Below are 25,642 nucleotides of genomic sequence, written 5' to 3' on the forward strand. Positions count from 1 at the left end.
AATATTCGCTTTCACTACGACATCGCTTTATTTTGTAGATAACTTTTGAAATCATGAGTGCTAAGTACAACAGGCGGGCTGAGAGTGTTTCATCTTTGAGGCATACATAGATACAGATACAGTTACTTAGGGATACAGCAAACTAAAATCTAGAGTTTGTAATTGGTATATACAGTCCAGGGTGACCATTTCATTCGGTGCTTTGCTTTTGCTTTGCTTTGCTTTGCTCTGTTCAAAAGTCATCTGAGTAGAGTTTGGTGGCAATCGATCCTAGAAACGCGATTAAGCGCCTCTTGTGGCCTTGTGGACTTAGGGCTTGGCGGGTATGTCCTTCAGCGGGGTCTTCTCATCCTTGGCCTCTGGATCTTTGGGGGAGCCCGACTTGTTCCACGGCTGTTCACTGCCAGAACCAAAGATGACAAAGACGAGGAACTCCAGGGCAAAGAGCACAATTGTGACACCAAAGATGATGCGCCAGGCGTTAATGTTTTGCTATAACAGAGGGGAAATGTCAGTCAATTATGCAGAAATATAAAATTTGCTTCGACTTACATTGCCATGTGTGACAAAGCCCACGAATAGCGGCACTATGATGCCCGGCAGTGTAGCCGCCGTGTTGGTTAATGCCACCAGAGTGCCAGCAAAGTTGGGCGCAATATCGATGTGATTGGAGAGGAAGCCAGAGAACATGGCGCCCATGGCCACAATGCCCACAGACATAACGGTAACAGCCTCATAGTGATGGCAGCCAATGTAGCAGAGGATCAGCAGACAAATGCCCGGAACGATAGTGCAAATGGAAGTGGCCGTCTTGCGGGCAAACGTGGTGCTAATTTTGCCTGGAAAATGGAGAGTTTAAGAAGTGATTCAGGTAATTTAAGATGAAGTGTTTACCCTTTGACTGCAGCGTGTCCAGCAGCTTGCCGAGCACAATACTAAAGATAATCATGGGGAAATAAGGCAAAGCGCTAAGTGCCGCATTGCTGGCCACATTGAACTTGAGCACCTGCTTCATGTAGAAGGGAATCTCAATGAGGAACATGTACCAGCCGAAATTGTTGCACGTGTGAGCAATGAGTATAGCCCAGAAGGGAATCGACTTGAAGACCTTGCCCCAGGGCACGGCTGGGTGGTGTTCGACCTTCTGTTCGGTGCCCAGCGAGCTGGTAATCATCAGGCGCTCCTCCGCGCTGATGAAGCGCTGCTTGTTGGGATTGTCCTGCACGAGGACAGTCCAGAGCAGCATCCAGATGCAGCTGAGCACGCCCATGACATAGAAGACAGACTCCCAGCCCCACTGGGCGGACAGCATGCCGGCGAGCAGAATGGACAGCGCTGTGCCCGCCGATGTGCCCACATAGATGATGGTGGACATGACCATGCGCTCGCTGGGTGGAGCCCACGAGGCAATCATCACGTGCATAGCCGGGAAGGAGGCGCCACCGCCAATGCCCTCGAGCACGCGCATCAGAATGAGGCCGCCATAATGCATTTGCGTGAAGACAGGCGTCAGCAGGGTGCACACCACATTGATGGCCACCGAGAAGAGCATCACCCACTTGGCCGAGAAGTTCTCCGCCACATGAGCCAGCGGAATCTGCGACACCAGATAGCCCCAGAAGTAGCAGGAGAGCAAAGTGCCCTGCAGGGGCTCACTCCATGTAAAGGGTCCATCCTCCACCTTGGCCGTCACATTGGTGGCACCACCGGGCGGCGAGCAAGTCTCCACTAAGTTCTCCGCCTCCTTGGTGCCATTGAGAAGGGTCACGACTGTGCCATGTCCCAATTCATTCAGTTCCTTGATGGCCGTGTGGTTGACCATGGCTACCATTGCCACACTGAGGTTCACTTTGAGGCCATAGACAATGGCCATGCCAATGGAACCCAGTAGGGCGAGAACATAGCGAGCGGGCACGAGTTCTGGAAGGGAGAGAAGAGGTTTGGGATGTGTTAGTAAAAGTAAAGATAAGCCTTGATGAGTAGCGGAAAAACTCAGAATAGAACTCAGCCCGAAAGCTCTTTTACAAATTAACAATTCTAATTTATTTGTTTTGTAGCTTTTAATCAGGATCTGCAGCGCGGATTTACGCGGATTTACGATTTTTAATTTGTCTTTTCTTCAATTTTGTTGGTAAATAGTTGTTTGCTTCTTGGAATGCTAAGCTTTCTAAGGATTCTTCAGTTAGTTTAAATGATTATGTAATCCGAAAGTTAATGCCCATCCTGTGCTATGCAAAGTGTAGAAATAGCTGCTGCTGAGAACATCCATTGATAAATTACTTAAATTCAGAAAAGCACCATTCGAAAGCCTATCTTATTCTGACCATCAATTGGAAGTTCCTTAAAGTAGCTTGGAACTTTATTTGCAGTTGTTTAGTGCCACAAATTCATTTGATTAATGCAATTCTATTGATTGGTTATATTAACTAATTAAGTGAATTAAGTTCTTGTCTTTATTTGATAGCAATTCGAGGTCTTAAAATTGATTTAAAACTACAAATTAAACAGAAACCGCTGCACTCTTTACGGTGCACTCCTTCTGCATTCAAATCAAATCATTTCCACCCATTTACAAATATAGATATGACAGCAGCAATCACCTGGCCACCTCAGGCACGAGTTCTTCTAATAGCCCGTCGCCCGTCCCTGATTACTGACAGTTGGGTAGGGTCAGTGTAGACCTCCCTCCATAAGGGGTGCCACGCGCCTTGATACAGCAAATAATCCTTCCCCCACCTTGCTGGTGGAACGATGTCTGGCAGATAACAAAATTGTATAAATTTGTGGTCGTTCATTTTCAATTTCACTTTCAGGGCTCTCCTTCGAGCTGGCAACACGATTATTATTTATGTTTGCTAATTGTTCTCCCTGCTATTGATATTGTGGGTGCCATAAGTTACGGAAATACTCTCACTTTTGTGTGTAATAAATATTTGCTTCCTTACTTATTAGAATTGCTATGGGTAGAGCATTTCAAGTTCGTATTAGTTTCATTTTCTGCCTGCTAAATTTTTGTTTGCTTGGGTTATAAATTATTAATTGTTCAGCGATTCGTTCGCTCCTGGTGCTATATTTATTTATCATTCTTGATGGGGTGGGGTCGGTTGTGGTTATATGTAAGTTCAAGTGCTGCTGTGGGGTTATCTAGAGGCACACTTAACACAGGGTTTTACCATCCATTCAACTGTCTGGAACATCTGGCAAAAAATGTGCCAAAGCTGCAGTCAGCCTAATGATAATTTCTTAAGTAACCAAAAAAAAATTCACAAGAACCATTTTCGAATATTTATGGGAATTTTAAATTAACCAATTCGTTGATAAGCAGCCAATACTTATTTTTGTTGTATTTTTATATTGCTCTAAAATTCGATTAGATTCTGTTTATCATCAGGTCTGGTGGCTGGTGGGCAAAAAAAGGCGTAAAATTCTGCATTGTTTGTTTTGGGGTTAAACATTATTGTTTGCATATTCAAAACGCTTGGCTAACTTTGATGAATGTTTGCACGCATCAAACATATTGTTGGGATAGGCAGTACATATGTACATATGTACATAAATACTCGTACATATTTACATACATAAATACATACATAAATATGTACGCTTTACGTAGTGAAAAGTCATAAATGTGGCGACAGTTTGTCTTCAAAGTTTCTGCTGCGGGAAATACCAACCAAAAATGTTTATTTAAGTATTAAGATATATAGGTATGTACTATATCTGCCAGTATATCTTTGACTTCCATGTGACCTTGCCCGGGACAGTAGTCGGAGAAAAGAAGACCCCGAGAGCCTGGGCATAAAAACGCCAAAAACAAATCAAATATGCCAGAAGGGCCTGGAGGTGGCATCTAAAAAAAGCCGGGACCGAACTGAACATTAAGGATATCACAAGCAAGCACACACACCCTCACATACACACATACAGGAAGTGTATATACGAGCGGGACTCACGCACACACCGAACGACCTTTCAGCCGGCTTTGAGGTCAAAAGTTTTGTGTTGTTCTTGGCCCTGGCCCTGGCCTTGCATTTCGCACATTTGGCCAACATTTGCATCACCCGCTCACTGACACTTGTTGCACTTGCACTTTGTCTCGAAATGGATGCAACCAGATGGAGGCTCCTGTCCCTGTCCCACAAAACGTGGCTGTATGACACTTTCAGCCCCATAAGCTGTATGACACTTACTGCCCAATATGCTGCCTTTGGCAGGCACTTCCTCCGTCATTTTCCTTGTGTTTTGGTTTTCTGTTGCAGCAGCTGGCGAACCGAATAAATGTGATTTGTTTATGCAAACAAATGGAAATAGACTTTATCGAGTGGGGGGAGACAGCAGCTCCTAATAGCTCCGGCAAACACTAAATCGAAATTCAAACTGAAATACACTCGCGGGTCACGTTGCGTTCCCTTAAACAGTTTTTTTCGAACTGAGGCGGCAAGCTGGAATACTCTTGCTTTTTGTGCGTCGTCGTTGTCCCCCAATATTTTACGTTTGCGTTTTGATGAACAGAACAGGCCTGACGCGCTTTAGCTGTACATACATACATACATACACATGTAGAAGTATGTGTGTTTGTATGTTTACCTCAGCGTTTGAAATGCTTTGGCCCAATTGGTGGTGGTTCGTTCTCCGTTTTTCTTTGGGATCTTCTGCTCTCTTTTACTGTTCTGGAGAGGGGAGGCAGGCAGCCTGGCCAGGCCTGTCGGCTGGCACGTTGGCTCCTCTGCCTCGGTTGGAGCTTGTTCGGCTGGCGCTCGTTCGGTTCGGGCTCTCACTGACGCTGCTCGGAATATCTCTTGAACATTCCACCGTTATGCTTCTGGCTGCTGCAGGAATTTCGTTTGGCTTACATTCGATTGCATCGACGCGTCGCAACGCTGAATAACGTTGGGTTCGTCATGCTTTTGTCAGCACCACACACTTTCCCCTCTCGCATGTCAATGGGCGCTGAGCGCAGCGCGTTTATATCGAAAATGCATCATGAATGGGGGAACACTAGCTGTTCGTTTTTACACGACTTATTGACATTATTTAGGTTAAAGGAATGGATAAACATGAAAAAGTGTCTATGACTGAAATAATGAAAATTCAATAAGAAACATAAACTAAATAATTTTCAAACTTCACAAAACATCGATTCGATTTTAAGTCCATGCGAACCTATGCACAATCTATTTGTTATATAAATATCGGCAATCAATTCAATTACCCTGGCTCTGCTCAATTCAAAACCAAAACTCAAAACCAAACAACAAAATACATGTGTAAATAAACAGCTACACCTAAATGAGTGTGTGCGTGTGATTGTTAGACACACACACACACACAAATCCAATATTAAACATGCAAAACGCGTGCATAAAATTAGTATAAACTTCCCAAACCCAGACCCAATAGCCCATCAAACCAAACCGAAAAACTCAACTCAAAAGTAGCAAAAATATTTTTATTTGTCTCTTTTTATAATGCCATTTTTAAATCAGTTTTAATTCAGTTGTTTTTCGGACTTGTGCTACGGCAGTTTATTAGTAGAAACTAATTCATATTTGGGCAGTTAATTAACGCTAATCTAACAAATTTTCCAATGCAACAGTCTCATGATAGCAGGTGTTAAGTGGAGCAACCCGTGAGGGGAATTCGAAATTGCCAAGACAAAACGCTTCCCCATTACAAAGTGAATGAAAATATAACGCAGAGAGAGAGGAGAGAAAGAGTCGGTGTAAAGTGGATAATAAATTGATTGAATTTATTGTTATTGAGGTTTAAAGAGTATTTTTAAGTTCTTATAAGTTTATGGAACTGTCTTAGTGTTGAGTTTCCTTGAACCAAAGAACTTTTGTTTAAACTTGAACATTTGTAGTGCATATTTTTGATCTGATAAACAAAGTTCTTGGACAACTAATCAGCTAAGCAAATAAAGCAAAGTTTTATTCAAATATAAATTGCAATTTGCTTTTCCAATTTGCATTTCCTTTTCCTACTTCACTGCTTTAAAATTTAAAATTTTAAGAATTTCTTATAGCAACTTTTTGTTTTTACATTGACTGTTTACCATTACTTTCTGGTCACTGCTCATTTGTTTATATAATATGCAAATTCTGCACTCGAGATGCTCCATATTCCTGGCACTTCAGGCTTCAGTTCCCCCCCGTGCAGTCGTTATCCGCACACCCCCATCCATATTTATGCCCGCTTTTTCTTCTTTTTGTTTTGGTGGCTTGGCTTTTTCCCTGTTATTTGGTTTGCATTTATTTTGTAGTGCTTTTCCTTGGCCATATGGCCAATTGGGGGCACAGCCGCTGACGTTGAGTGTATGTAAAACATTTTGCAACAGAAAAACGCGTCACTTCCGATTAGATATGATATTCGAACACAAGGAAAAGAGTGTTTGACATACATATGTTGGCGCTATTTTTTGTTTAGCTGGAATTAGCTCAGGGAAGAGATAAAGTAGAGGCTCAAATTAAGGAATTGTAAGGGAACTATGAGGACTTTTATGTCTTGTGTATCATCACAGAAATGATGATTTATTTTCGGTCAAGACTTTAAGGGATTTATGAAGGGGTTTTAAATTTCAGGAATTATTCCCAAGGATATTTTTCTTATAGCAGTTTGGAGATTATTCCCATAAATATATTGTTGTACTTTTATTGGAAAGACTTATTTATACTCTTTTCATTCTCATTTCCACTTTGAGGCAGTCACAGTCCAGCGATCCTATGTTTGTGTATAGATGCATTAGTTACCATTCATATCTTTCATCTGCACTATTCAGTTCTCCCCTTGTTGTGTTTTATTTTGGTTATTTATTTGCCCAACTGTTGATTGTCCAACTGTCATTGTCCATGGCTGACAAGGGCCTTGTTTGCTGGCTGTTTGCATAAAGTTGGACCTCAGATTCAGATTCTGTTTTTAGAGCCATTTCCATAATGAATTTCATGGCTGCCTGATTTGCTTTGCAGCTCAGTTTGTTGCATCGTTCCCTGCAACGTTACATAAAAGATAAACAATAAACAAAATGTTCTACAGGCTAGAACGAAGCACAGGAATTTGTTTCGGATGGTTGGGGTGTTCGAATGATGAAACCCTCGTAGCATTTTCGGTTGATGTCAACGCGTGTGCGTCGTCCAATTTGTTTTTATTTAATTTTTGCACACACTTCGATGGATGAACTGTCCACCACCACATTCCCCACCCCCCTTGCATCTTCCACTTGATTTGTTTAGTTGTTAATTGGCTTTCATTGAATTGTCTTCCAATTTTCAATTATATAAAATTTCTTTTTTGGCTCCTCTTTTGTCTTCGATTCGGTTGACAACAGCACCCAAAAAAAAGAGAAGAAAAAGTAGAAAAAATATAAAAGAAAATTGATACTTTATGACTTTTTGATTGGGTGGCTGTTTTGCGGCGCCATTTGTGGCAGCATCTGAAGAAGCAATTCAAGTGTCGCCCTCCCTTTTAATTCTCCTTCTCTTTTTTTCTATTAATTGTAACTGATGCCTGCTGTAGGACCCCAAAATTGACACATTTCTATGCTGGCAAATGGGTTTACTGATTGTACAGATTCTTCATTGAATCAATGGCATGTGAAAAATGTTTTGGGGAAAGGGAATTGTCATTCATTGAAATGATTTATGGGTCGTTGTCCTCTGCGAAGCAGTGAAAATGTGAACTTTAACAGTGCGCTGTTATGGTAACGCAGCAAAAAGGTGGAGCTGTTACAGTAACATGGCTGCAGGTATGGATGTTAACAGAACAGGGCTTCAGGCAGAGCTGTTAGCAGAACTGAGCTGCAGTCAGAGGCATTCGCAGAGCAGAGCTACAGGTACAGCTGTTAACAGAGCAGAGGTACAGAAAGCTTGGCTACCTCTTCCGCCATAACAGCGCTGCAGGCCACTAAAATAGTTACATTAAAGCAAAAATAGAAAATGTTATGCACAGCAAAAGGCAGCTTGATATTTATGGATGCTATTAAATTTAAGAGTTTAAAAAAAATTGTTCATAGTGGCTAGTTTTTATTTTCCTGATGTTATAATTAAATATGTGTGAATATTTGCCATCCACAATGAAATACATCTATGCGTACGTAAAAGAAATCAAATATATGATGGCTGATGATATAAAATTAACACCTTGGATGTCCAGGATTTTGATACAAATGTTCCAGTTTTTTCTGGTTTCTTTGGTTGCTGAATTGCCTGACAAAACTGACACCAACGTCACAGAACTTGGAGGGATTCGAAAATAAAAATAAAATAAATAAAACAATAATTGAATGGGGAGTGAATATTATTTGATAATGGATAAATAAAGCTTCTGCTCGTGTGAGAGTCTATTAGAATACGGAGAGAAAAACTGTAAGATATTTACAGAAAACTTCTAAAAGAATTATTTACCTTTTCCCATTACAATAAATTTTCTTCTAAATCTCCTTGAAAATAATAGTTGTCCCTTGTATATTCATGTTGAATGATGGTTATTGTGGCTGTTTATTGTGTGTAAGTTGTGACTCTCTCAGTAAGTCTGCAATTTATAGCCTGATTTCCAGAGAAGCCTCTACAGGATTTACCTTTTTCCAAGTCCCATGGACAGCATTTTCCATCAACTCTCAGCTCTAATACTCATATTTCCAGCTTTCTTCCCTCCATTAATTTTCATTGCATTGTTCAAACCAAGGACATATTTTATTTAATCATAAATCAGTTGTTTTCATAAAATAAATATGCATATGTATATGTTTTTTTTGTTGCAAATGAAGCTCGCAATAATGAACTTAGGGCGTAAATGAATTGGCCAAAAATACATATTCAAGAGGGACCCAAAAAGAGTTAAGGAAAAGTAAATGTATATTTATATGTATGTAAATGTCAAAATATGTTATAGTTACTTGAGTGTTCATACTTTAGTTGTATATATAATAATATTAATAATATTTTATTGTATTTTATACACACACACATATACGCTAGTAATGCATTTTAAATACTCTTCCGATATATGTATGCTTTTTGTTTGTTTGTTGGTTTTTGTAGGTATAATAATAGTAGTTATGTTATGTATATAATTGTATGTTTATCATATTCCATAGTACATATGTATGTATGTATATTTGATTAATTACCCAAAAAACAGTCAGACAATTTTCATTTTCATTTTCAAACTAAATGTACGCATCCATCGTCGGCATATCCGCTCCTCTCCAATCGACATAGAATATTTTTTAAATATTTTATGCCCTGAGCCACTTGTTTAATTTTGATACAGTTATAGCATGTACATATATATATAGTATCCATATAGCTGCGAATATTTGATACATCTTCTGTTTAAATATATTTCCATAATTGTTTTAAAATCTTTAGCGATCATTTTATGTCCTCGAGTCGGCATCGGCGCTTCACTGTATAAAAGTTCTGCTGTTGTAGCACAGTGTAATTGGTTTCAAGTGTAGTGCAGTGCAAAGGGCGCTTTGTCTACCAAAAAATGTATTCAATTAAAGCAATTGTCATATCTGAGCTCGATTCAAGTTGATCATCTATCGATCTGTTATCGATATATTTGTGTAGCATTCCTTACGTTCTCCTCTCCTCTCCTCTCGGAATTTTTGTACTAGTCCGGGAAGCCTCTAGTTAGTTAAGTATTACACACATCGACATGGATTACGAGTGTGTGGCGGGGGATTAAATTTACTTTAAGGTTTTTCTTGGGTTTAGCTTTAGGTAAAGACAAAATCGTAGAACCCTGTGTCCAGCGTTCTTCTATAAAAAACATTTGCTTTGATTATGTTTTGTGGGTTGTCTTAATATTTGTTTAAAATTGAAATTCTACACAGAAATTGCACACAAGTTTGACCTTTTTGCCTTGGCTCTATCTCATTACTAATTGAGTTTTATTTTTGGTTATTCACTAGAAATGTTCAAAGAAATGTTCTCTATAGTCTATCGATGCATCCTGCCTGTCTGCTCCACACTTTAGAAGTACTTTTCGCCATTGTAGCTGGCACCACGCTCGGCCACGGGCTCGTTCATGAACTGACTTTGGCTAATGGAACGCTTCTTCTTGGAGACCATGTAACGCTGCTTGGAGGAACCAAAGCCTGCAAGAAATTTAAGCTACAATCTCCAGATTGAAATCTCCTTTTACTCCCTAGACTTACGGCTATTCACTCCGCTGTACTTGTGTTGGCGTGGCACGTACTCGTACTGTGGCATCGCTTGGTTCTGGCTCTCCAGCGGCATGTAGTAGTCCATCATGCCGGGCTGCTGCTGTTGTGGTTGTACAGGCGCATCCAGCCAGGTGCCCGCTGGCACATAGTCCAAATCATCAGAGGCAATCATGGGCACGGGTCCAGCGCTCTCCACATCGCTCTCCTTGCGCGCACGTTCCCCGGCTTCGACGAGGGCAACCAGAGCCAACATATCAGCGGGATTCAGTTTGGTGGTGTCGCGCTTGAGGCTGGAAATTGGGTGGAATGTTAAGAAAATAAACTTTGAAGCTGCTGCTAAGGTTTCGCTGTGAAGTGCTTCCAATCAGCGCTGTTAAGTGCCGCACAATCTCTGATGCTTACCGCATATCATTGAACCGACGATATTTGCTCAAATTTATATTATCGCTGCCAGTGCTGCCCTGCAAGCCACTGCCAGTGCTGCCCATGTTGTAGAACAGACCACCACGCTTGTTCCTGTCATCCAGATTGTAATTGCGATTGGCATAGGTCAGTGGCACGGACAGGGGAATGCTCTCCAGATAGGCCTCAGCATTCAGCAGGTTCTGCAGATTGTCATAGGCCTTGTTGCGGCCAATTGAACCGCCCACTAGGAGAACAGAAACTCATAGAAGATTGGCTCAACAGAGGGAAGATTCCTCTCACTCACCTCGTCGATCGGGCACATAGTCATCGAGCTCCTGCAGATCCCTTTCGCCATAGCTGACGGGCACGGCCGCTGCTCCAGCGTCGTACTCATCCGCCCACACGCCGCTGGGCACATCGCTGCCATAGTCATTGCCTGTCATGTAGGGATTGTAGTCGTAGTTGATGCCCCGCTTGCGCATCGTGGAGCTGGCCACAGCCTCCTCCAACGCGGTGGGCTCCTCCTGCACCTGCTGCTGGCTGTTCTGCGCTGCGGCGGCCACAGCGGCCAGAATCTCATCATTGCTGGGCAGAGCATACAAGCCGGATGGTCCCTGCTGCTGCTGCTCCTGCTGCTCCTGCTGGTTGCTAATCATCTTGTTGCTGCTGCTCCTGGCTGGCGGCGAATTGCTGAACGACGAGGGCATAATTTCCGGACTTGACTTCTTATCGGCCGATGGACCTATGGCCTTTGAGGCGGCATCCTCCGACCGCTTGGCTGTGGGATGGAGAAAAGCAAATTGAAAATTTTCCATTGCCTGCTTTGTGGGGTTGATTCAATAAATTTTCGCTGTGGCCCCACCGCAGAAACCAATTAGCTGGCAGCAGGGCCAACGAGTTTCATAATTGTTTTAGACACTCGAAACATATTTGTACGCCGCACGCTAATTGCTATTAACGCCCACAGGACAGGAAATGACAGCAAAGGGCAGCACTGGGCTGCCATTTTTATGTAATTCCAATGGGCAGCACTCGGGGGATCATTCCCTGTTGGAGCACAGCAAAGCCCTTGGCCTTATTTTTATTACTTCTAATCATATTTGTGTGTGTCTCAAGCGTTCTTGCCTCTTGCGCAACAGTTGGCTGCTGCTAATTGGTTCCATTCCGCGCTTAGCTGGAGCTTTCGCTCTGAAGCTAAAGATGTTAATCAGGCGCTGCCTGCCGCCAATTAAGTTTCAGTTAACACTTGAAATGACACTCGGGGCCAGCTGCTGGACATGAGTGCGACACATGCAGAGCAGCTGTGACGCGACTTAAGTGGGTTTGAACCAGCTGAAAGGCTGTGTCATGTTTACGAAGGGATTTTCATGATGATTTCCCCGATAAGCAACAGTCACCCCATATAGTTGGCACAGTCAATAATCGAGGGATCGATAAGAGCTGGAGTCCTAAATGGCTATGATTTATACGATAGAGCTGATGAATATGTTATTAGCTGGTGCCAAGTGGTGATAGCAAACGGAGGACAAAGTTGTGGGGATTAGATAAGAAGCGAATGATAAAAAAAGGAGGGTGAGAGGAGCAAAGTTTCCCATGAGCATTAAGCGACATATTCACATGAATGTTGATGAGCAAAATGGGATTCAAACTCGCAGGAAACTGCAACAAAAAACCCTCGCCAGAAAAGTAAACTCCTGCAAACTTCTAAGACATATTTGACATTTAGCAATTAAGTTGTAATGCGAGAACTATCAAAGGAAACTCCTCTCTCCTCTGGCTGAAATTCTAGCCGCTGGAAAATATTCTTCCCTTTAATGCCTTATGAATATTAACAGCCGTAACCCAGTTTTGCAATTCCCTCAAGTCCTTAGCTACCAATTCCGCTGAAACTCGAGCACGGGGATTGCCAATTCCACAGAAACTCAAGGATAGGGATACCAATTCCCCTGAAGCTCTGGGATAAATGTTTCCGAGAAGCCAACGCCGCCGCGGCAGTCATTTGCCCAGCAACACAATTTATGGCATTAAATATGTGGCCACAGCAAAAGTCGTGCACTCTGATGGGTCCTGCCACCCAGGTGGTTCCCGGAGTGTGCCCATAAATAAATATAGGCAACAAAAAATAGAGAGAGAAAGCGCCGGGCTCTGGCTCTGACATTTGCTGACGTCGACTCGTCATTGTCCTTCAGGTTTCTTCAGGGTACTTGCAGAGCTCCACATAGATTCATGGGACGTGCAGAGCGCCAGGTTCTTGGGCTCCTCGCTGGCCCGTCCTTGTCGCCAAATGTTCACTGAACTGTAAAAATATCAACAAGTTGTTTGCTTTTGCCTCACTCCCCCCCTGCCCCGAGCACACACATGCGCAGCGCACACGGGGGAGCTGAGATTATGGGACAGAAAAAATAAAGGCAGAACAGGAAGAAGTAGAATGAGTGCGGTTGGTCCTGGGTGTTGGCTGGGTCCTTCTGTTTACAGCAGCTGTTCAGCACAACGTGAACATGAACACAATTAACGCCATGGCTAAGTGCGTTGTTGGCAGCCTTGATGTGGGGGAGGCTCCTCGCTGCTGCTGCTCTACATCCTGTCAGTGCTTAAGCTCCTGCTGCTGCTGCTGCTGTCCGAAGCACTCACAGAAAATAATTTAATAACCATCGGCATATGGAACAATTTGTGGCACGAAAATGGAAATGCGCTGGACGCCCCGTAATAGAAGTTTGCGGTTTTGCTGCCAAGGAGGTTCCAATGGGAGCCAGGCACTGGAGCGCTGCTCTGAATATTTCATGGAAAGGACAAAGAGCTCGAGGAGCGATGGGGCCAGGGAGTGCGCTTTTATAAATATTTAATAATACACACTTGACTGCTGCTGGCTGTCGCTGTCCCTGCTGATGCGTAAATTAAATGCCCCAAAAATGTGATTCAGGGTGGACATTATTCTGTTTGAAATTTAAGCGGGGGACTGGGACTGGGAATGGCAGTGGCAGAGGTACAAGAGAATAATTGGGCGAAAAAAAATTAACAGCTGGCAGGAAAGAAATGTTGGAACTTGCTCAATATGTTGGCAAACGGATATGCAGGAGCTGTCTTTCATTCTTTTAAATTTAAATGAATTAAAAATTGTATTTAGAGCGTCGGAAATGTGGTTTTAAAGTGTCAAATTTGTAACTAGAAACAAGGGAAAATAATTAAAAGCAAATAGATAATAATTGCTCTAGCTTTAAAAAGAAATATTTTATGCTCATATTCTTCGTTAAGATCTTTGAGTACAGAGTTGAGGGAAGACTTTGGTAGACTTTCTACACCATACATTAATTTATATTATTATTCCACACTTCTCTATCATTCTATCATTCTAATTCCGTTGTTTTTACTACCCAAAATTAAAGGTCCACCCTAAAGACTAACCAACCATCCATCCATCTATTATATGTTGGAGTTTATTTGTTGGCTTGTTTTTTGACATTCTGATGTGGCGGCTGGCTGCCTTTTGGCTCGAGGCGATTGACATTTAAGCCAAGCCCCCACACGGCCTCTGTGCGGTTTTCTGGGGCCGGCCGTGAACGTGTTGCATTGCGCCCCGAAAATAAAGAAAGGCAACGCAGGACTTAACAGCTTGAGAGATGAAAAACTTTAAGGCCTGCCGCAGCCGCTGCCCCAACGCTGGCCTGAGCTGCGCTGCGGTGTGGTGGAGGTGGAGGTGGAGGTGGCGGAGCAGCTTGAGCTTAAGATGTGGTGAAAGAGGATGCCAGTCGTAAGGCGCCAGGCTCGCAGCACACAGAAAGCAGGGTGGGAGAGCGAGAGTGGGAGAGAGTTCTCAGCTGAAAACTTTTGCTTAACTCGATGTCTAAAAATAGAAATGAAATCGCGCGCACGTACGCACACACTTGCACACGAAGAAGGGCAAACACACCAGCACACCCACACACATTTACAGTGCCTTGCAAAACACCCACGCACATGCACATGATACACATCTGCGTGTGTGTTGCCGGAGTCCCAGAGTGCTTGTGTTTGTGTGCACAAAGGAGGCTGGCTGGTCGCCATTTTGTATGGCGAACGCCTACGCGATGTTTAACGGCGCTACAGGAGGTACTCCTGTAATGTACACACAAATGTATGTAGGTGTATGTAAGTCTGTACGGCAGTATGCACAGTGGGTGACATATGTAAGTCTGCAGGCGACAGAACATTTTGAAGTTTGTAGAGCGCTGAAGCATAACTAAGAAAAATATGTGAGGCTGCTATCTTTATTTTAGTTTGCAAAAAGTTTATTTCTATTGCAAAACAAACGAAAATTGTTTTATAATTGCTGTTATTTTATAGGAGGAGAATTATATAATTGCTCTGATATATTTGCCGAGAGAAGAAAAGTCAAATTATCATAATTCCAACTACATTTTTGATAGGCTTCAATCGGGGAGTCCATAGAGACTTTGTTTTTATTTACCTTTAACACAGAACCCACATACTTTTCTTACACTTTTGAAAAGCCACGCCTAGAGAGAATACGGTTAATAAATGCCAAACAATCTACAAAAATTCCGGCTCAGTTCTAATGAATTAGCGAAATATAATTGAAATTAGAAAAATAAATCGTATAAGCAGCCATCAATGTTAACAACAATTCATGTGCAAGTGTTACACCATCATTTTCCACCCTTGATTATGATCCGTTCTTTTTTCCATCTGCAAAATATTACATCTGCCGCCTGCATACTTCTCTAGCCCACTGTACCTGGTGTAACACTGTGAGTGTGTGCAAGTATGTGTGTGTGGGTACGTAGGGGATAGTAATGATTCACTAAGCCAGCGCAAAAGACAACAACAAGAAGGATAACCGCAGAATGGAAATTTGTAAAAACAAGCAGCAAGTGGGGGGAGGGGAGGAGGCGAATGAGTGTGGGAGTGCAAAAGGGAGTTGGGGGAGTGGAAGAGACAAGACAGCGGCAGAGCAACCGCGCGACAGCTGGCAACGACAGCGGCAAACACCTACGCAATTTCCGTAGCGCAAAAAGCTAAGCGGGAAATGGGAAATGGAAAATGCTAAATGAGATGAGCTACCCGAAGATTGGCAGGCGGCCACTCAAGTGGATGGCAGTCCCTCTGCCGCTCCCCTAGTTCCCACCTAAGCCCTTGTGGGCGTTGAGACAAGAGCAGAGCAGAGCAGAAGCAGCGCAGAGCCTCGGCCCTGGGGCTGTGGTCCACTCTGCTGCCGCCGTATGGCAACGGCCAGTGAGCATTTAACACAAAAAAAATAAAACATGAAATTTTACAATGACCTTTAGCATTAACTAGGAGCAGAGAGCCCTGTTATGGCGTGGGCGGAGCTGTAAGCTGTGAGCTGTGAGCTCCACCCACGCAAAGGAAAACCTGAACTCTGGCACTCACCTGCTGCCGGCTGTTGCTGCTCCTGCTGCTGCTGTAGCTGCAGCTTCTGGTTGGCATTGGTGGATAGTTCCGTGTTCTGGGCAAGCACAGAGGCGGGCACCGCCAGCACGCGGCCCAGGATGAGCGGGCTGGCCACCAGCATAAGCAGCAGCATCTGGCTATGGCCTGCCAGCTGCCTCAATGACATTGACAAACGCATTTTGGAAAGCACTTTACGTGGGCACAACACTGCTTCAGTGGCCCAAATTTGAATTGAAACTGCGGGCTATGATAGGTGGCTGGACGACGGCGACGACGACGGCGACTCCTTGTCCGGGTTGAGGGCTCTGAGGGCTTTTGGGGCTGTTGCTTCGGCTGTTGTTGAGCTGTGCTGAGGTTCGCGCACTTCCACTGTTCTGAATGAACTGACGTCCCAGCGACGCAGTGCAACAGTTTTGTAACGTACTGGCCCCAATTTCGATTTTGCAGCCCCAGCTACGGCCAGCCCGCCGCCGCCTCCTGTGCCGCCGCCTGCACAGCAAGAACCTACGTCACTCCCATTGATAAGTTTTGCGACCGCAGCAGCAGAGCAGAGCAGAGCAGGGCATGGCATAGCTCCCATTCCCTTTTCCCAATGTCTGCTTACGTAGCTGTTCGGCTAACGGTGCTTACCAATTCGCATGCGCTGTGTCTGCACAGAGCTGCGTCGCGTCGCTGCTTTGGTTAACAGTCGGAGGCTACATGTGTGTGTGTGTGTAACAGTCAGCGCATAACAGTGTGCTCCAGGAATATTACGACAGCTGTGACAGCGCCTCCATTCCTTTGCCATACATAATCCAAAAGCAAACACTCAGCATTTTGAATGCATAAATGCGATGACGATTGTGTTCCATGTAACCGCACGATCAGCGCAATTTACTTGATTCCAATGAAGCAACAAAATATATTCTCGAGAGCCTTTTACATTCAGTTAACGATAAGCCCGCTGCGAGCACGTAGCCTTCGCTTCTGTGACAATGTTTTATCCAACTTTAATCAAGTTTATTTTGACGCTGCTCATTGGCCACTGCCAACAGGCTCCACTTGAGATGGAACAGCTCCCACCCATGACAATGACGTACTTCAACAATAGTTTGGGCAGCTTCATCGAGCACCGAGGACGCGCCTCTGTCATCATGTCAGAGTGGAACATTTTGGTGTATTACAATTTGCAGCCGCTACTTACGTTTATTCCGAAACTTCGAGCATACTACGAAACGCTAAAGAAACATTGCCTGCCTGGCTGTCCAAGATCACTGGAGCTGGAGCTGGATCTGGAGCTTATGGAGATTGAGAATTTCAGAAGTAATTATGGTCTGAGCGGGGAACTAGACGCGACCGTTGCAAGAATTCAAGCCAACGAGGTGGACTTCAAAGATCTGCTAACAAATCAAACCTCAGTCGTGGACAGCACAACAAATGTGATGACAGCAACGGACAACCTCTATGAGCTGGACGAACCCAGTAGGCTGGATATTAGCAGTTCTTTGTTCGCTCAACTTAACGATCAGCTACGTGCAGAGGTTGGCCGTGTAAAGCGCACCCAGGATGCCATACGCGATGCAGTATTTCTTGCCCAACAAACGGGCCAACTTCAGGCTGGAATACTTTCTGCCGAACAGCTGCAGCATGAGCTAACCTCCATGCTGGCCCACATGCCGCAGGAGCGTCGTCTGCCATTCGACAGTCGGGCAATCGCTGATGTCTATCGTGTGGCCAGGGTAAGTCACATTCAGCAGTTGGACAAGCATTTGCTGTTCCACATCAAGCTGCCACTGGTGGACGCTGAGCAGTTCGACGTCTACCATCTGACGCCCATACCGAGGGTAGAGCAAAGCGGCATTCAGCTGCTCTACACAGAGACACCGAATCTGGCCATTAGCGACCATCTGGACAGATATTTTCCCTTGCAAAATGACGAGCTGGACAGCTGCCTGGAGCTGCACCCACAAAGATTTCTGTGCAAGTCGCAACAAATCACATTTGGCCGCGACTCGGGCTCACTGCCCTGCACACTGGCAGCCTTTCGGAATCGCAGTCAATCGGAGTTATGCAGCCTCGGGCTGGTGAAGCAAAACTCACTTTGGCTACCGCTCGCATCAGCCAATCGCTGGATGGTGGCTGTGACCAAGGAGCTCTCCATTATGGCTGTTTGTTCCGCTGATCGCCAGCAGCTGCGCATCCATGGCAGCGGCCTCTTGACAATTCGTAGCGACTGCATTGTGCGGAGTACATCGGTGATGCTGCAGGGCATGCAGAAAGGGAGTGGAAGTGGAGCCAGATCCTACGCGTCTCTGACAGCTGAAGAGCTGGTAGAAGAGTCCTCAGCTGTGTCCATCGTTGCTGCCGTCTGCTTGCTGCTGTTGCTCATTGTTTGCGTCTCTCTCGGCTGGTATTACTTCCATCAGCGCAGAGTACGTGCTGCCCCAGTGGCGGAGCCACAGACAAAGCGGGAAGTGCGCTCCAACGATCAACCGCTGCTGGAGAAGCCAATTGGCGAGCTTCCAATATAATACATGTTTATTTTACTTGGGTTTTAATTGCAATAAATATTAGTTACACTCTCTGTCTGTCTGTCATCCTGTCATCCATTCATTTAAACATTTGTAAGTCTCAAGGCTTCTGCTGTTAGTTAAGGAAAGGGCTGTGGGGGGTCCTGGTACATTATGCAACACTGGCAGTCACTGTTACCTGTTGCCTCTATGTTACAATTTGCCGCGTGGCCGCGTTTTACACAGTTAAAACTACAATTTGTCAAGGAAAAAATGATTGCCAATTAAAAACTAATTACAGCGCGACGCATTGCACTTTGTCTGTCTGTCTGTGAAATAAAGCTTGTTGGGAGGGAGGGGGGAGCAAGGGGACAGCCTACTCTGCCTACTTGACATTATCCAGCACCTGCACTATGTGCTTGGAGACCAGCGCTGTGGCCTCGTTGGCATTTGGTATAAGAAAACGATCCATATCGGTGATCATCAGTCCCTCGCCGTCGGGAAAGCCATACTTGAACGTGATCAAATCACGATGCCGCTTCTTGGCTGTGATCTTCACAATGCTGGCCAACGGACGTCGCACCATAATCTGCGCCTGACCGCGGCCCAGTTCACGCAGCACCACCAGCTGCCCGGGCGTTATTATCAGATGACTGTCGTACATGTAGCCGCTCATGTGCACCTCCTGGCACTTGAAGGCATTGATGATGTCTGCCGTCTTGAAATATTGATTTAGATTCACAATCTCCTTGTTGTCGCCCGCCAGCTTAGGTGCATCACGTTCCGCCGCATCGTAGGCCTCCTCGTTCTCATCATCGATGCTGAAGACAGGCGCCACATTGCGATAACGCTTGCCATTTCGCTCCTTGGCACTCACGTGACGCTCCTGCGCCGCCGCTGATTGCGCACCATTCGCCACGCCGCCAGCTGCAGCTGCACTGCCCGCACTGGGATTCACTATGATGTCCAGCAGCTTGCCCTTGACCTCCGCAGACTTGGACTTCATGGCAGCCGAGAATTTGCTAAACAAATCCGTGGACGAGGCGGCCGTTGTGGCTTTCAGTGGCACATTTTTCGTCTGCAAAGGAAAAAAGAGTCTGTTTAGTACGTTATGCAACACTGGCAGTCACCGTTACCTGTTGTGTATTGTGCTCCTGACAAACGAGACATTTTCGCACATTGTGATCCTCGAGGCAGTCGGCCATGTGATCGCCAAAGTAATCGTGGATGGATGCATAGCCGCCGGTGAGCAAGGACACGTAATGTGTGTTCTTCTGCAGGAATGAGGCCACCACCATGTGCGTGTACTGATCCTCCTCCACGCGGCCGCTGCCCATGAAGCACAAGTGCTCGCCGCCGGCATTCGAATTCACTTCAATGGCCTGACGTTGGGCCGTGAGCAGACCCTGGACGGCAGTGGCAAAGGCAACGGGTTCCTGCAGCATCAAATTACAGTCGAGATGGAATGCCGTGGACAGATGGCCGGCATTGTACTGCTCGGCCGGGCGACAGTCGACAAGAAAGAAGCGCACCGCATCGGACACTGGGAATTCGGTGGCTGAGTTCTCCACCAACTCGTAGACGGACACGGGCAGGCACAGCGCCTGGGACACCTTGTTGGACTCCTCCTGGCTGCGCGGCGAGTCATTCTGCTTGCCGTAGAGCGCCTTCAGGTAGTCCGTCTTGAAGGACGTCGGCGTTTTCAGTGCGTAGTACTGAGCGAGTGAGCAAAAGTCCCACACATCGTCCAGCTCCAGGGCGCACGGCATGTTGATGAGGAACTCAATGATCTCCTCCTTGGACGAGGCTTTAATCTGCATAATCTTCTCACGGCCATTGATCAGAATAATCAGCGCCAAAAAGAACACCATGAAGGGGTCTGCATTCTGAAAGTAAAGATCCCACATGGCTATGATCACGGAGAGGCTGCTGCAGGAGGCAAACAGCGACTGGAACCACGTCAGCGAGTAGAGGTCCGGTGTGATCTTCTTGGTGTCCAGCAGCGAGCATAGCTCTGGATCGTGATACTGCAACAGCAGCCGAAACACATGGAAGACATTGCCCTTGGGCTTGCAGCCCTTCGGTATGTAAGTGTCGCGTATCGCCTCGAACAAATTGAATGTGTCCGAGCGGTTGAGCTTGAGTGCGAACAGCGGTAGGAGCAGCTCAATCCAGCCGTTCTCCGGCTCATACTGCAGATTTCGGTTCTTGCAGTAGAACGTAATGATCGACTCCAGGTCGGACACCACCGATACCTTGTCCTCTTCGTCGTTGCCCATGCGATCCACATGCCGCTGGCAGTCCTCGCGCAGCTGACTTTGAAATGGCAGATCGTAGATCTCGTTGAAGAGCGACATTTGGTCGCTTTTGTGTCGCACATCCAGGCACACCTGCCACACATCCGGACGCAGGGCCTCGGGCAATCCCTTGCCCCTACAAATGCTATATATATCATTCACATTGCAGTCGTCCAGCAGCGCAGACTCCAGTTCAATTATCCTACAAAGAGGGAAGAGGGAAAAATTGCATCAGTTCAGGCCTTTAGTCACGGCAGAAAGTGAAGCGGTGACGGTGACGGCCGTCAACGTGTCTCAAACAGCAGCTGTTTATGCGGATGGCCTAGCTGATAACGATGCGGTCCGACTGAAATGATGTCTCACTCAATCGGAAAGTTAAAATAAAACAAACACTCTCTCAGTGCGTTCTCTCAGTGTTTGCGGCCCGAAGGGAAGGCCATTTGTAAATTGCTCCAAAAATTAAAATAGGAAAACATTCCGTTGCTCGCGCATCTCATGCGTTGGCTTTGGGGTTGGGTGTTGACGTTGTCGCCTTTCGCTGGGCTTTCTGGGTGTCGCTAATGCTTTTATTTACCACATATTTTCCTCCATGATGACTCTCCCACCAGGTTGAAGGTGATTTGTGTTTGGCAATGTGTAGTGTCTGTCTAGTGAAATGAGTTGCCCTAATGCACTTTATGGCCCTTTGGCAGACTCGTCGTGTGCATTTTAAACTGCTTTTTCAATTTAAATAACTTTATTTTGGATTTTGAGTCGAAAGAAACTTTTTTTTTTGTCTGTTTTGGATAGCAGCAGTGTGACCGCGGAACTGTCGATCAAATATACCGACAGACCCTCGGAAATATACCGAAATATAACCTTTTGCACTGTAAACATACTCTAAATCTTACAACATTTTCCTCTAGTTTGATCTTCCGTGTAATATTACCAGCTGGTTAGGACTCTCAGCTTTAAAAATGTAATTTTACTCGAATCATCAGTCAATTGCTAACAAGTTTTGCTGATTTCATGACTTATCTTTATTAGATTGATTGCAAAATAGGGTTAAAATATTTGCATTAGAAGTTAGGTCGGTGGGAATGGAATGTTGCGTGATTTGACCATTTGTTGCTGGCCAACCGATGGTATAGAATAGTATGGGCACTTGTGTACCCTATTTGCTATACCTAATAAAACAATGACTTTGCCCTAGACTTTTAATCTTATCATATGTATTCGATGTATATAAAGATGTGCCATATACCGATCTAGATACATTCTCGCAAAAAATAGATACATGCAAATTTTCGTTGAGGTGGCTTCCCAATACAGATGGAATGTTTTTGCATTAATTGGAGTCTGAGATTTCCAAAATGTCCTCAATTCGAGAATATCCAACCCTCCAAGGGTACTAAATGTTTCTTATTGCGTGCCAAATGTTGGGGAAGAGTGCTGCTAACTTTCGCAGCATGCTGCTGTACATTCGCAGCATGTGTACCAGAGGGGCCAATATGTTGAAATGTAGAAAATGTGTAGTTACCTTACATCTCGGTATATTTCTGATGGTCACACGGTATATTTTGTCGATAAGTCCGCGGTCACACTGCTTGCCAGCTATTTTGCTAATAAATTAAAAAATTAACTTAAAATCTTGCTGTTGGCACTTCTTATTTACAATTACAATTATTAGACATTCCCACGCTGCAGTTGCTTTGAGAAACGTAAGTTAAAGGCATGGTTAATGCTATGATTAGCAAATTCCCGCAAAAACACCTACACAAGGAGCAGGGCAAGTGCACACATGGAAAGCGCCAAACAAAAACCAAACACACACACACACACACAGAGCGCCCACGCAGCACACACGCACATAGAGCACCCACGCAGCACACACACACACAGAGCACCCACGCAAAACACACAACAATGCAGCCTTCACCTAAATAATGCATCTGCATCTATTGATTTTTGCATATTTAGCTGTCAATGGTGTTGCAAATATCTGCTTGAGTTTGTATCAGTGTGTGTGTGTGTTGCAGCAACAGCTGTGCCTCCTGCCAATCTACACTTCATTACCATCATCGTCATCTGCATTACCCCCCACCTCTTCCATACACTGCTTTACCATTGGCCATGCCATAGCTTTCTGCTTGCATATGCGCCACGTGTGACGTTTGGCATTTGCATAGCATCACGTACACCCATTATTCCATTGTTCTACCCATTAATTGGAAACTCTCTTGGCCAACAGATGAAAACGGGCAGCGGCAACAACAACTCGTTTGGCAATAATAGCTACAACAACAGGAGCAGAAGCAATAGCAACAGCGGCCGGGAGGTAAATCGTTCCAACACCAACACTAGCAACCATTCCCTGGTGCAGCAACAGACGAGGTCCTCGCACATTGTCACCGAGTGGGAAGACGGCATCATCTTTGACGTGGATGATCCGGACTTTTGTAACATGACCGGCGGCGTTGGCACGTCTGTCATTGATAAGCTGACAACCGCCACCAGCAGCTGTGCCGTTGCGCTGAGTAATTTGAATTTTATAGGTAAATATATGACTATAATTAGCTCCCACCACTGTATTTATAGTCTACACATCACTGTAATCTCTGTTATTTACGATTAGCTAAGGCAAGGGAGTCGGGCGCCAAACCCCTGAACTAGTTCGTCGGGGAAAACTTTTTGTTTTTTTGTGTTTGTCATGTCCAAACCGCACCTTTGCACCAGCAGCTGCAGTGCCTTATCAACAGTGCGGTTTTCCCACTGTGACAGCACAGCACTTGGCAGTCAGCAATCCAATAGATGTCTCTGGATTGGCCCCTTTGTTTGTCCCACTTCAGGCAGGAATGCAGGGCCGGGCCGGGCCGGGCAGTGCAAGGCATTAGGCTTTTGTCGGATCGAGCGGAAACCGCTGTACACTTTTATTAATGCCAATTGCCGGGCCATAGTCTAGTTTATCGCTGAGTGGCAGAGCACTTCGTGCCCTGATAATGGCCGTATATAATGCCAAATGGCAATATGGCCATCAATTATACAAGTTATATTAAGCCTTGTCAATAGCCGCGGCAGCCGCACTCTGTCTTTAAATCGATTCGCCATAAATTTAGACCAATTTGGGTCTGTTTTTAGAAGCAATATCCATCGAACATGTCCCATCCCATGTCCATCCATCATTTAGGTGCTACTGCAAAAAACTGTCGCTCGCCCCAATATTGTTTAACTAATTGTTTTGTCTGCTTGTTTATCTGCGATCTGATTAGCCGCCTTATAAGCGAAGCGAAGCGTGCGAGGCGGCCTATTCACACGTTTCGCTTGTCAGCAAGAATTGGCGAAATTCACGCGTTTATCATGTGACTCTCAGCTCCAGTCCCGGATCGAACTGGACAGGCCTCTCTCGCGTTTGCCCTCTGTTTGTGTATCATGGCGGAGCGGGTGCCAAAAGAATGGGCAAATATTAGTAATCGTTTTGGGGATAAGGTCCGCTGCACGATGTCATTTCATGAGAGTGGAATATTTTCATTATTATGTATTATTTTTTGGGGCACAATAACAATTGGTTGATGGCTAGCGTGAGTTGTTTTTTATGAGTGCATAATATTATGGAGGCACGGCACGTGTCGCTCATTAAAGGTGGTGTGGTGTGACCATGACCATGAGCAGGATATAATGCCAAAATTGGTAAAGGAAACTATTTGCCAACCCAATCTACATATAGCTTCATTGAGGAACTAAAGGAAATAAAGCAAAAAGTAACGACATTCCCACTTATGCAACCCCTTGCCAGAGAGCGCCCCCCACAATCATCATCATCATCGCATATATGCGATGGATCATGAGAATCTCTGTCTATTTTCAGATGATTACCATATTGCATCAGACCATTTGAAAGGTGCTTCGCGTGGCTAGAGTTGCGCATATGAATTCTGGGTTCAATTGAACCTCGGAATCAAAATCTGTCAGTGCACATAAGTTCATTACGTTTCCGATCAATTGAACAAGTTCAGAATGATTTATCCCCTTTTAGGAACAAGTGAAATTAGTTTCGTTTTCCTTTAGAGATTCCCATGAGTCATTTTCTAAGATATTGTAGTAGTACATTATATCACTTATCGTAATGGATGTCGTGGAATTGTTGTCTTATCTTAACTGATCACTCTTCCACCTTATCTAGCCGCACAGTACCCCCGCATTGACTCATCCTCAGCGCACTCTTACTTAATATTAAATATACAGCTTTTGAATGGAGCTGACGGTACACAGCTCTCTGTACCCCACTCTGGGTGATGCACTCAGAATCCAAACAGTAGTAGCTCCCAGCTCGCAGCTCCCATGTAAAATGCATAAAGCTGATTGCATAAACATTTTCGCTTGCACACAAAAATGCTTATTGAAGCGACAAACGTAGTGACAATTTTTTTTTTCCTTTTGTTGTATTTTAAAAATAAATCCATTTTGGATTTCGCAATGCGCCGTGGAACCTCTGCCCCCTCCCTGCACCAGCCGCTGTCTGTTTTTATGTTCCCATGCTCATTATAGTCGAGACCATACGGAACGCCACGCGCAGCCCATTCGCGCCTTGTTTAATTTGTATGGAGTGGTGGCCCCTCTCGTCTCGTCTCTGGCTGATAAGTACCGCCAACCCCTACCGCCTCGCCTCTTATTGCGCAGCAGCCAGCCCAGCCAACAGCCCCTCCGCTGGAACATGACATAGAAAACCGATAGGGCGGTGGAGACGCGTGGCTGTGGCTGGAATTCAGGTACAGAGGAATCGGAATCGGGATCGGGACAGACGCCACCTCGCCGCCGCCAGCTGTCATTTCGGTGGCGTGATGGAAAGCCTCTAAATTCCCAGTCTGGAGTCTGGCAATTAAAGGAATTAAATGAGTATT

At 45.0% G+C, this 25,642-nt stretch overlaps 5 protein-coding genes across 10 annotated transcripts in view; 2 read left to right on the forward strand and 3 right to left on the reverse strand.

Moving 5' to 3' along the window:
• Positions 1–25,642, reverse strand: part of LOC117902742 (sialin) — a 26,055-nt gene continuing 413 nt past the window's right edge. For 2 of the 5 annotated variants that reach the window (XM_034814323.1, XM_034814322.1), the window contains exons 2-5: positions 4,191–4,233; positions 895–1,920; positions 553–839; positions 310–492 (exon numbers count right to left, since the gene is read on the reverse strand). In XM_034814323.1, coding sequence (XP_034670214.1) covers positions 310–492; positions 553–839; positions 895–1,920; positions 4,191–4,230 — 1,536 coding nt within the window. In that variant the 5' untranslated portion in view covers positions 4,231–4,233. Of the gene's footprint in view, positions 493–552; positions 840–894; positions 1,921–4,190; positions 4,431–17,990; positions 17,996–22,764; positions 22,775–25,642 lie in introns of those variants that run through there. The other 3 variants (XM_034814321.1, XM_034814324.1, XM_034814320.1) reach the window with 3 other exon arrangements.
• On the reverse strand, positions 9,784–16,362 carry LOC117902744. The gene is made up of 5 exons (XM_034814327.1): positions 15,959–16,362; positions 10,878–11,351; positions 10,571–10,817; positions 10,160–10,458; positions 9,784–10,099 (listed from the first exon to the last, which is right to left on the reverse strand). Exons 1-5 carry the CDS (start codon positions 16,155–16,157, stop codon positions 9,975–9,977), a joined length of 1,344 nt encoding a protein of 447 aa, XP_034670218.1. The 5' UTR covers positions 16,158–16,362; the 3' UTR covers positions 9,784–9,974.
• On the forward strand, positions 16,912–18,514 carry LOC117902743. Its single transcript, XM_034814326.1, has one exon. It carries the CDS (start codon positions 16,954–16,956, stop codon positions 18,487–18,489), a length of 1,536 nt encoding a protein of 511 aa, XP_034670217.1. The 5' UTR covers positions 16,912–16,953; the 3' UTR covers positions 18,490–18,514.
• On the reverse strand, positions 18,479–21,549 carry LOC117902739 (TBC1 domain family member 23). Its single transcript, XM_034814315.1, has 3 exons — positions 21,340–21,549; positions 19,605–20,967; positions 18,479–19,546 (listed from the first exon to the last, which is right to left on the reverse strand). The coding sequence occupies exons 1-3, from the start codon at positions 21,354–21,356 to the stop codon at positions 18,854–18,856; spliced, it is 2,073 nt and encodes a 690-aa protein (XP_034670206.1). The 5' UTR covers positions 21,357–21,549; the 3' UTR covers positions 18,479–18,853.
• Positions 22,996–25,642, forward strand: part of LOC117902746 (protein pinocchio) — a 15,401-nt gene continuing 12,754 nt past the window's right edge. Inside the window, exon 1 of one of the 2 annotated variants that reach the window (XM_034814331.1) lies at positions 22,996–23,299. In XM_034814331.1, coding sequence (XP_034670222.1) covers positions 22,996–23,299 — 304 coding nt within the window. The remainder of the gene's footprint in view (positions 23,300–25,642) is intronic. The other variant, XM_034814330.1, reaches the window with a different exon arrangement.

This window comes from Drosophila subobscura, chromosome U (assembly GCF_008121235.1).
Source record: "Drosophila subobscura isolate 14011-0131.10 chromosome U, UCBerk_Dsub_1.0, whole genome shotgun sequence".
Lineage (NCBI taxonomy): Eukaryota > Metazoa > Arthropoda > Insecta > Diptera > Drosophilidae > Drosophila > Drosophila subobscura.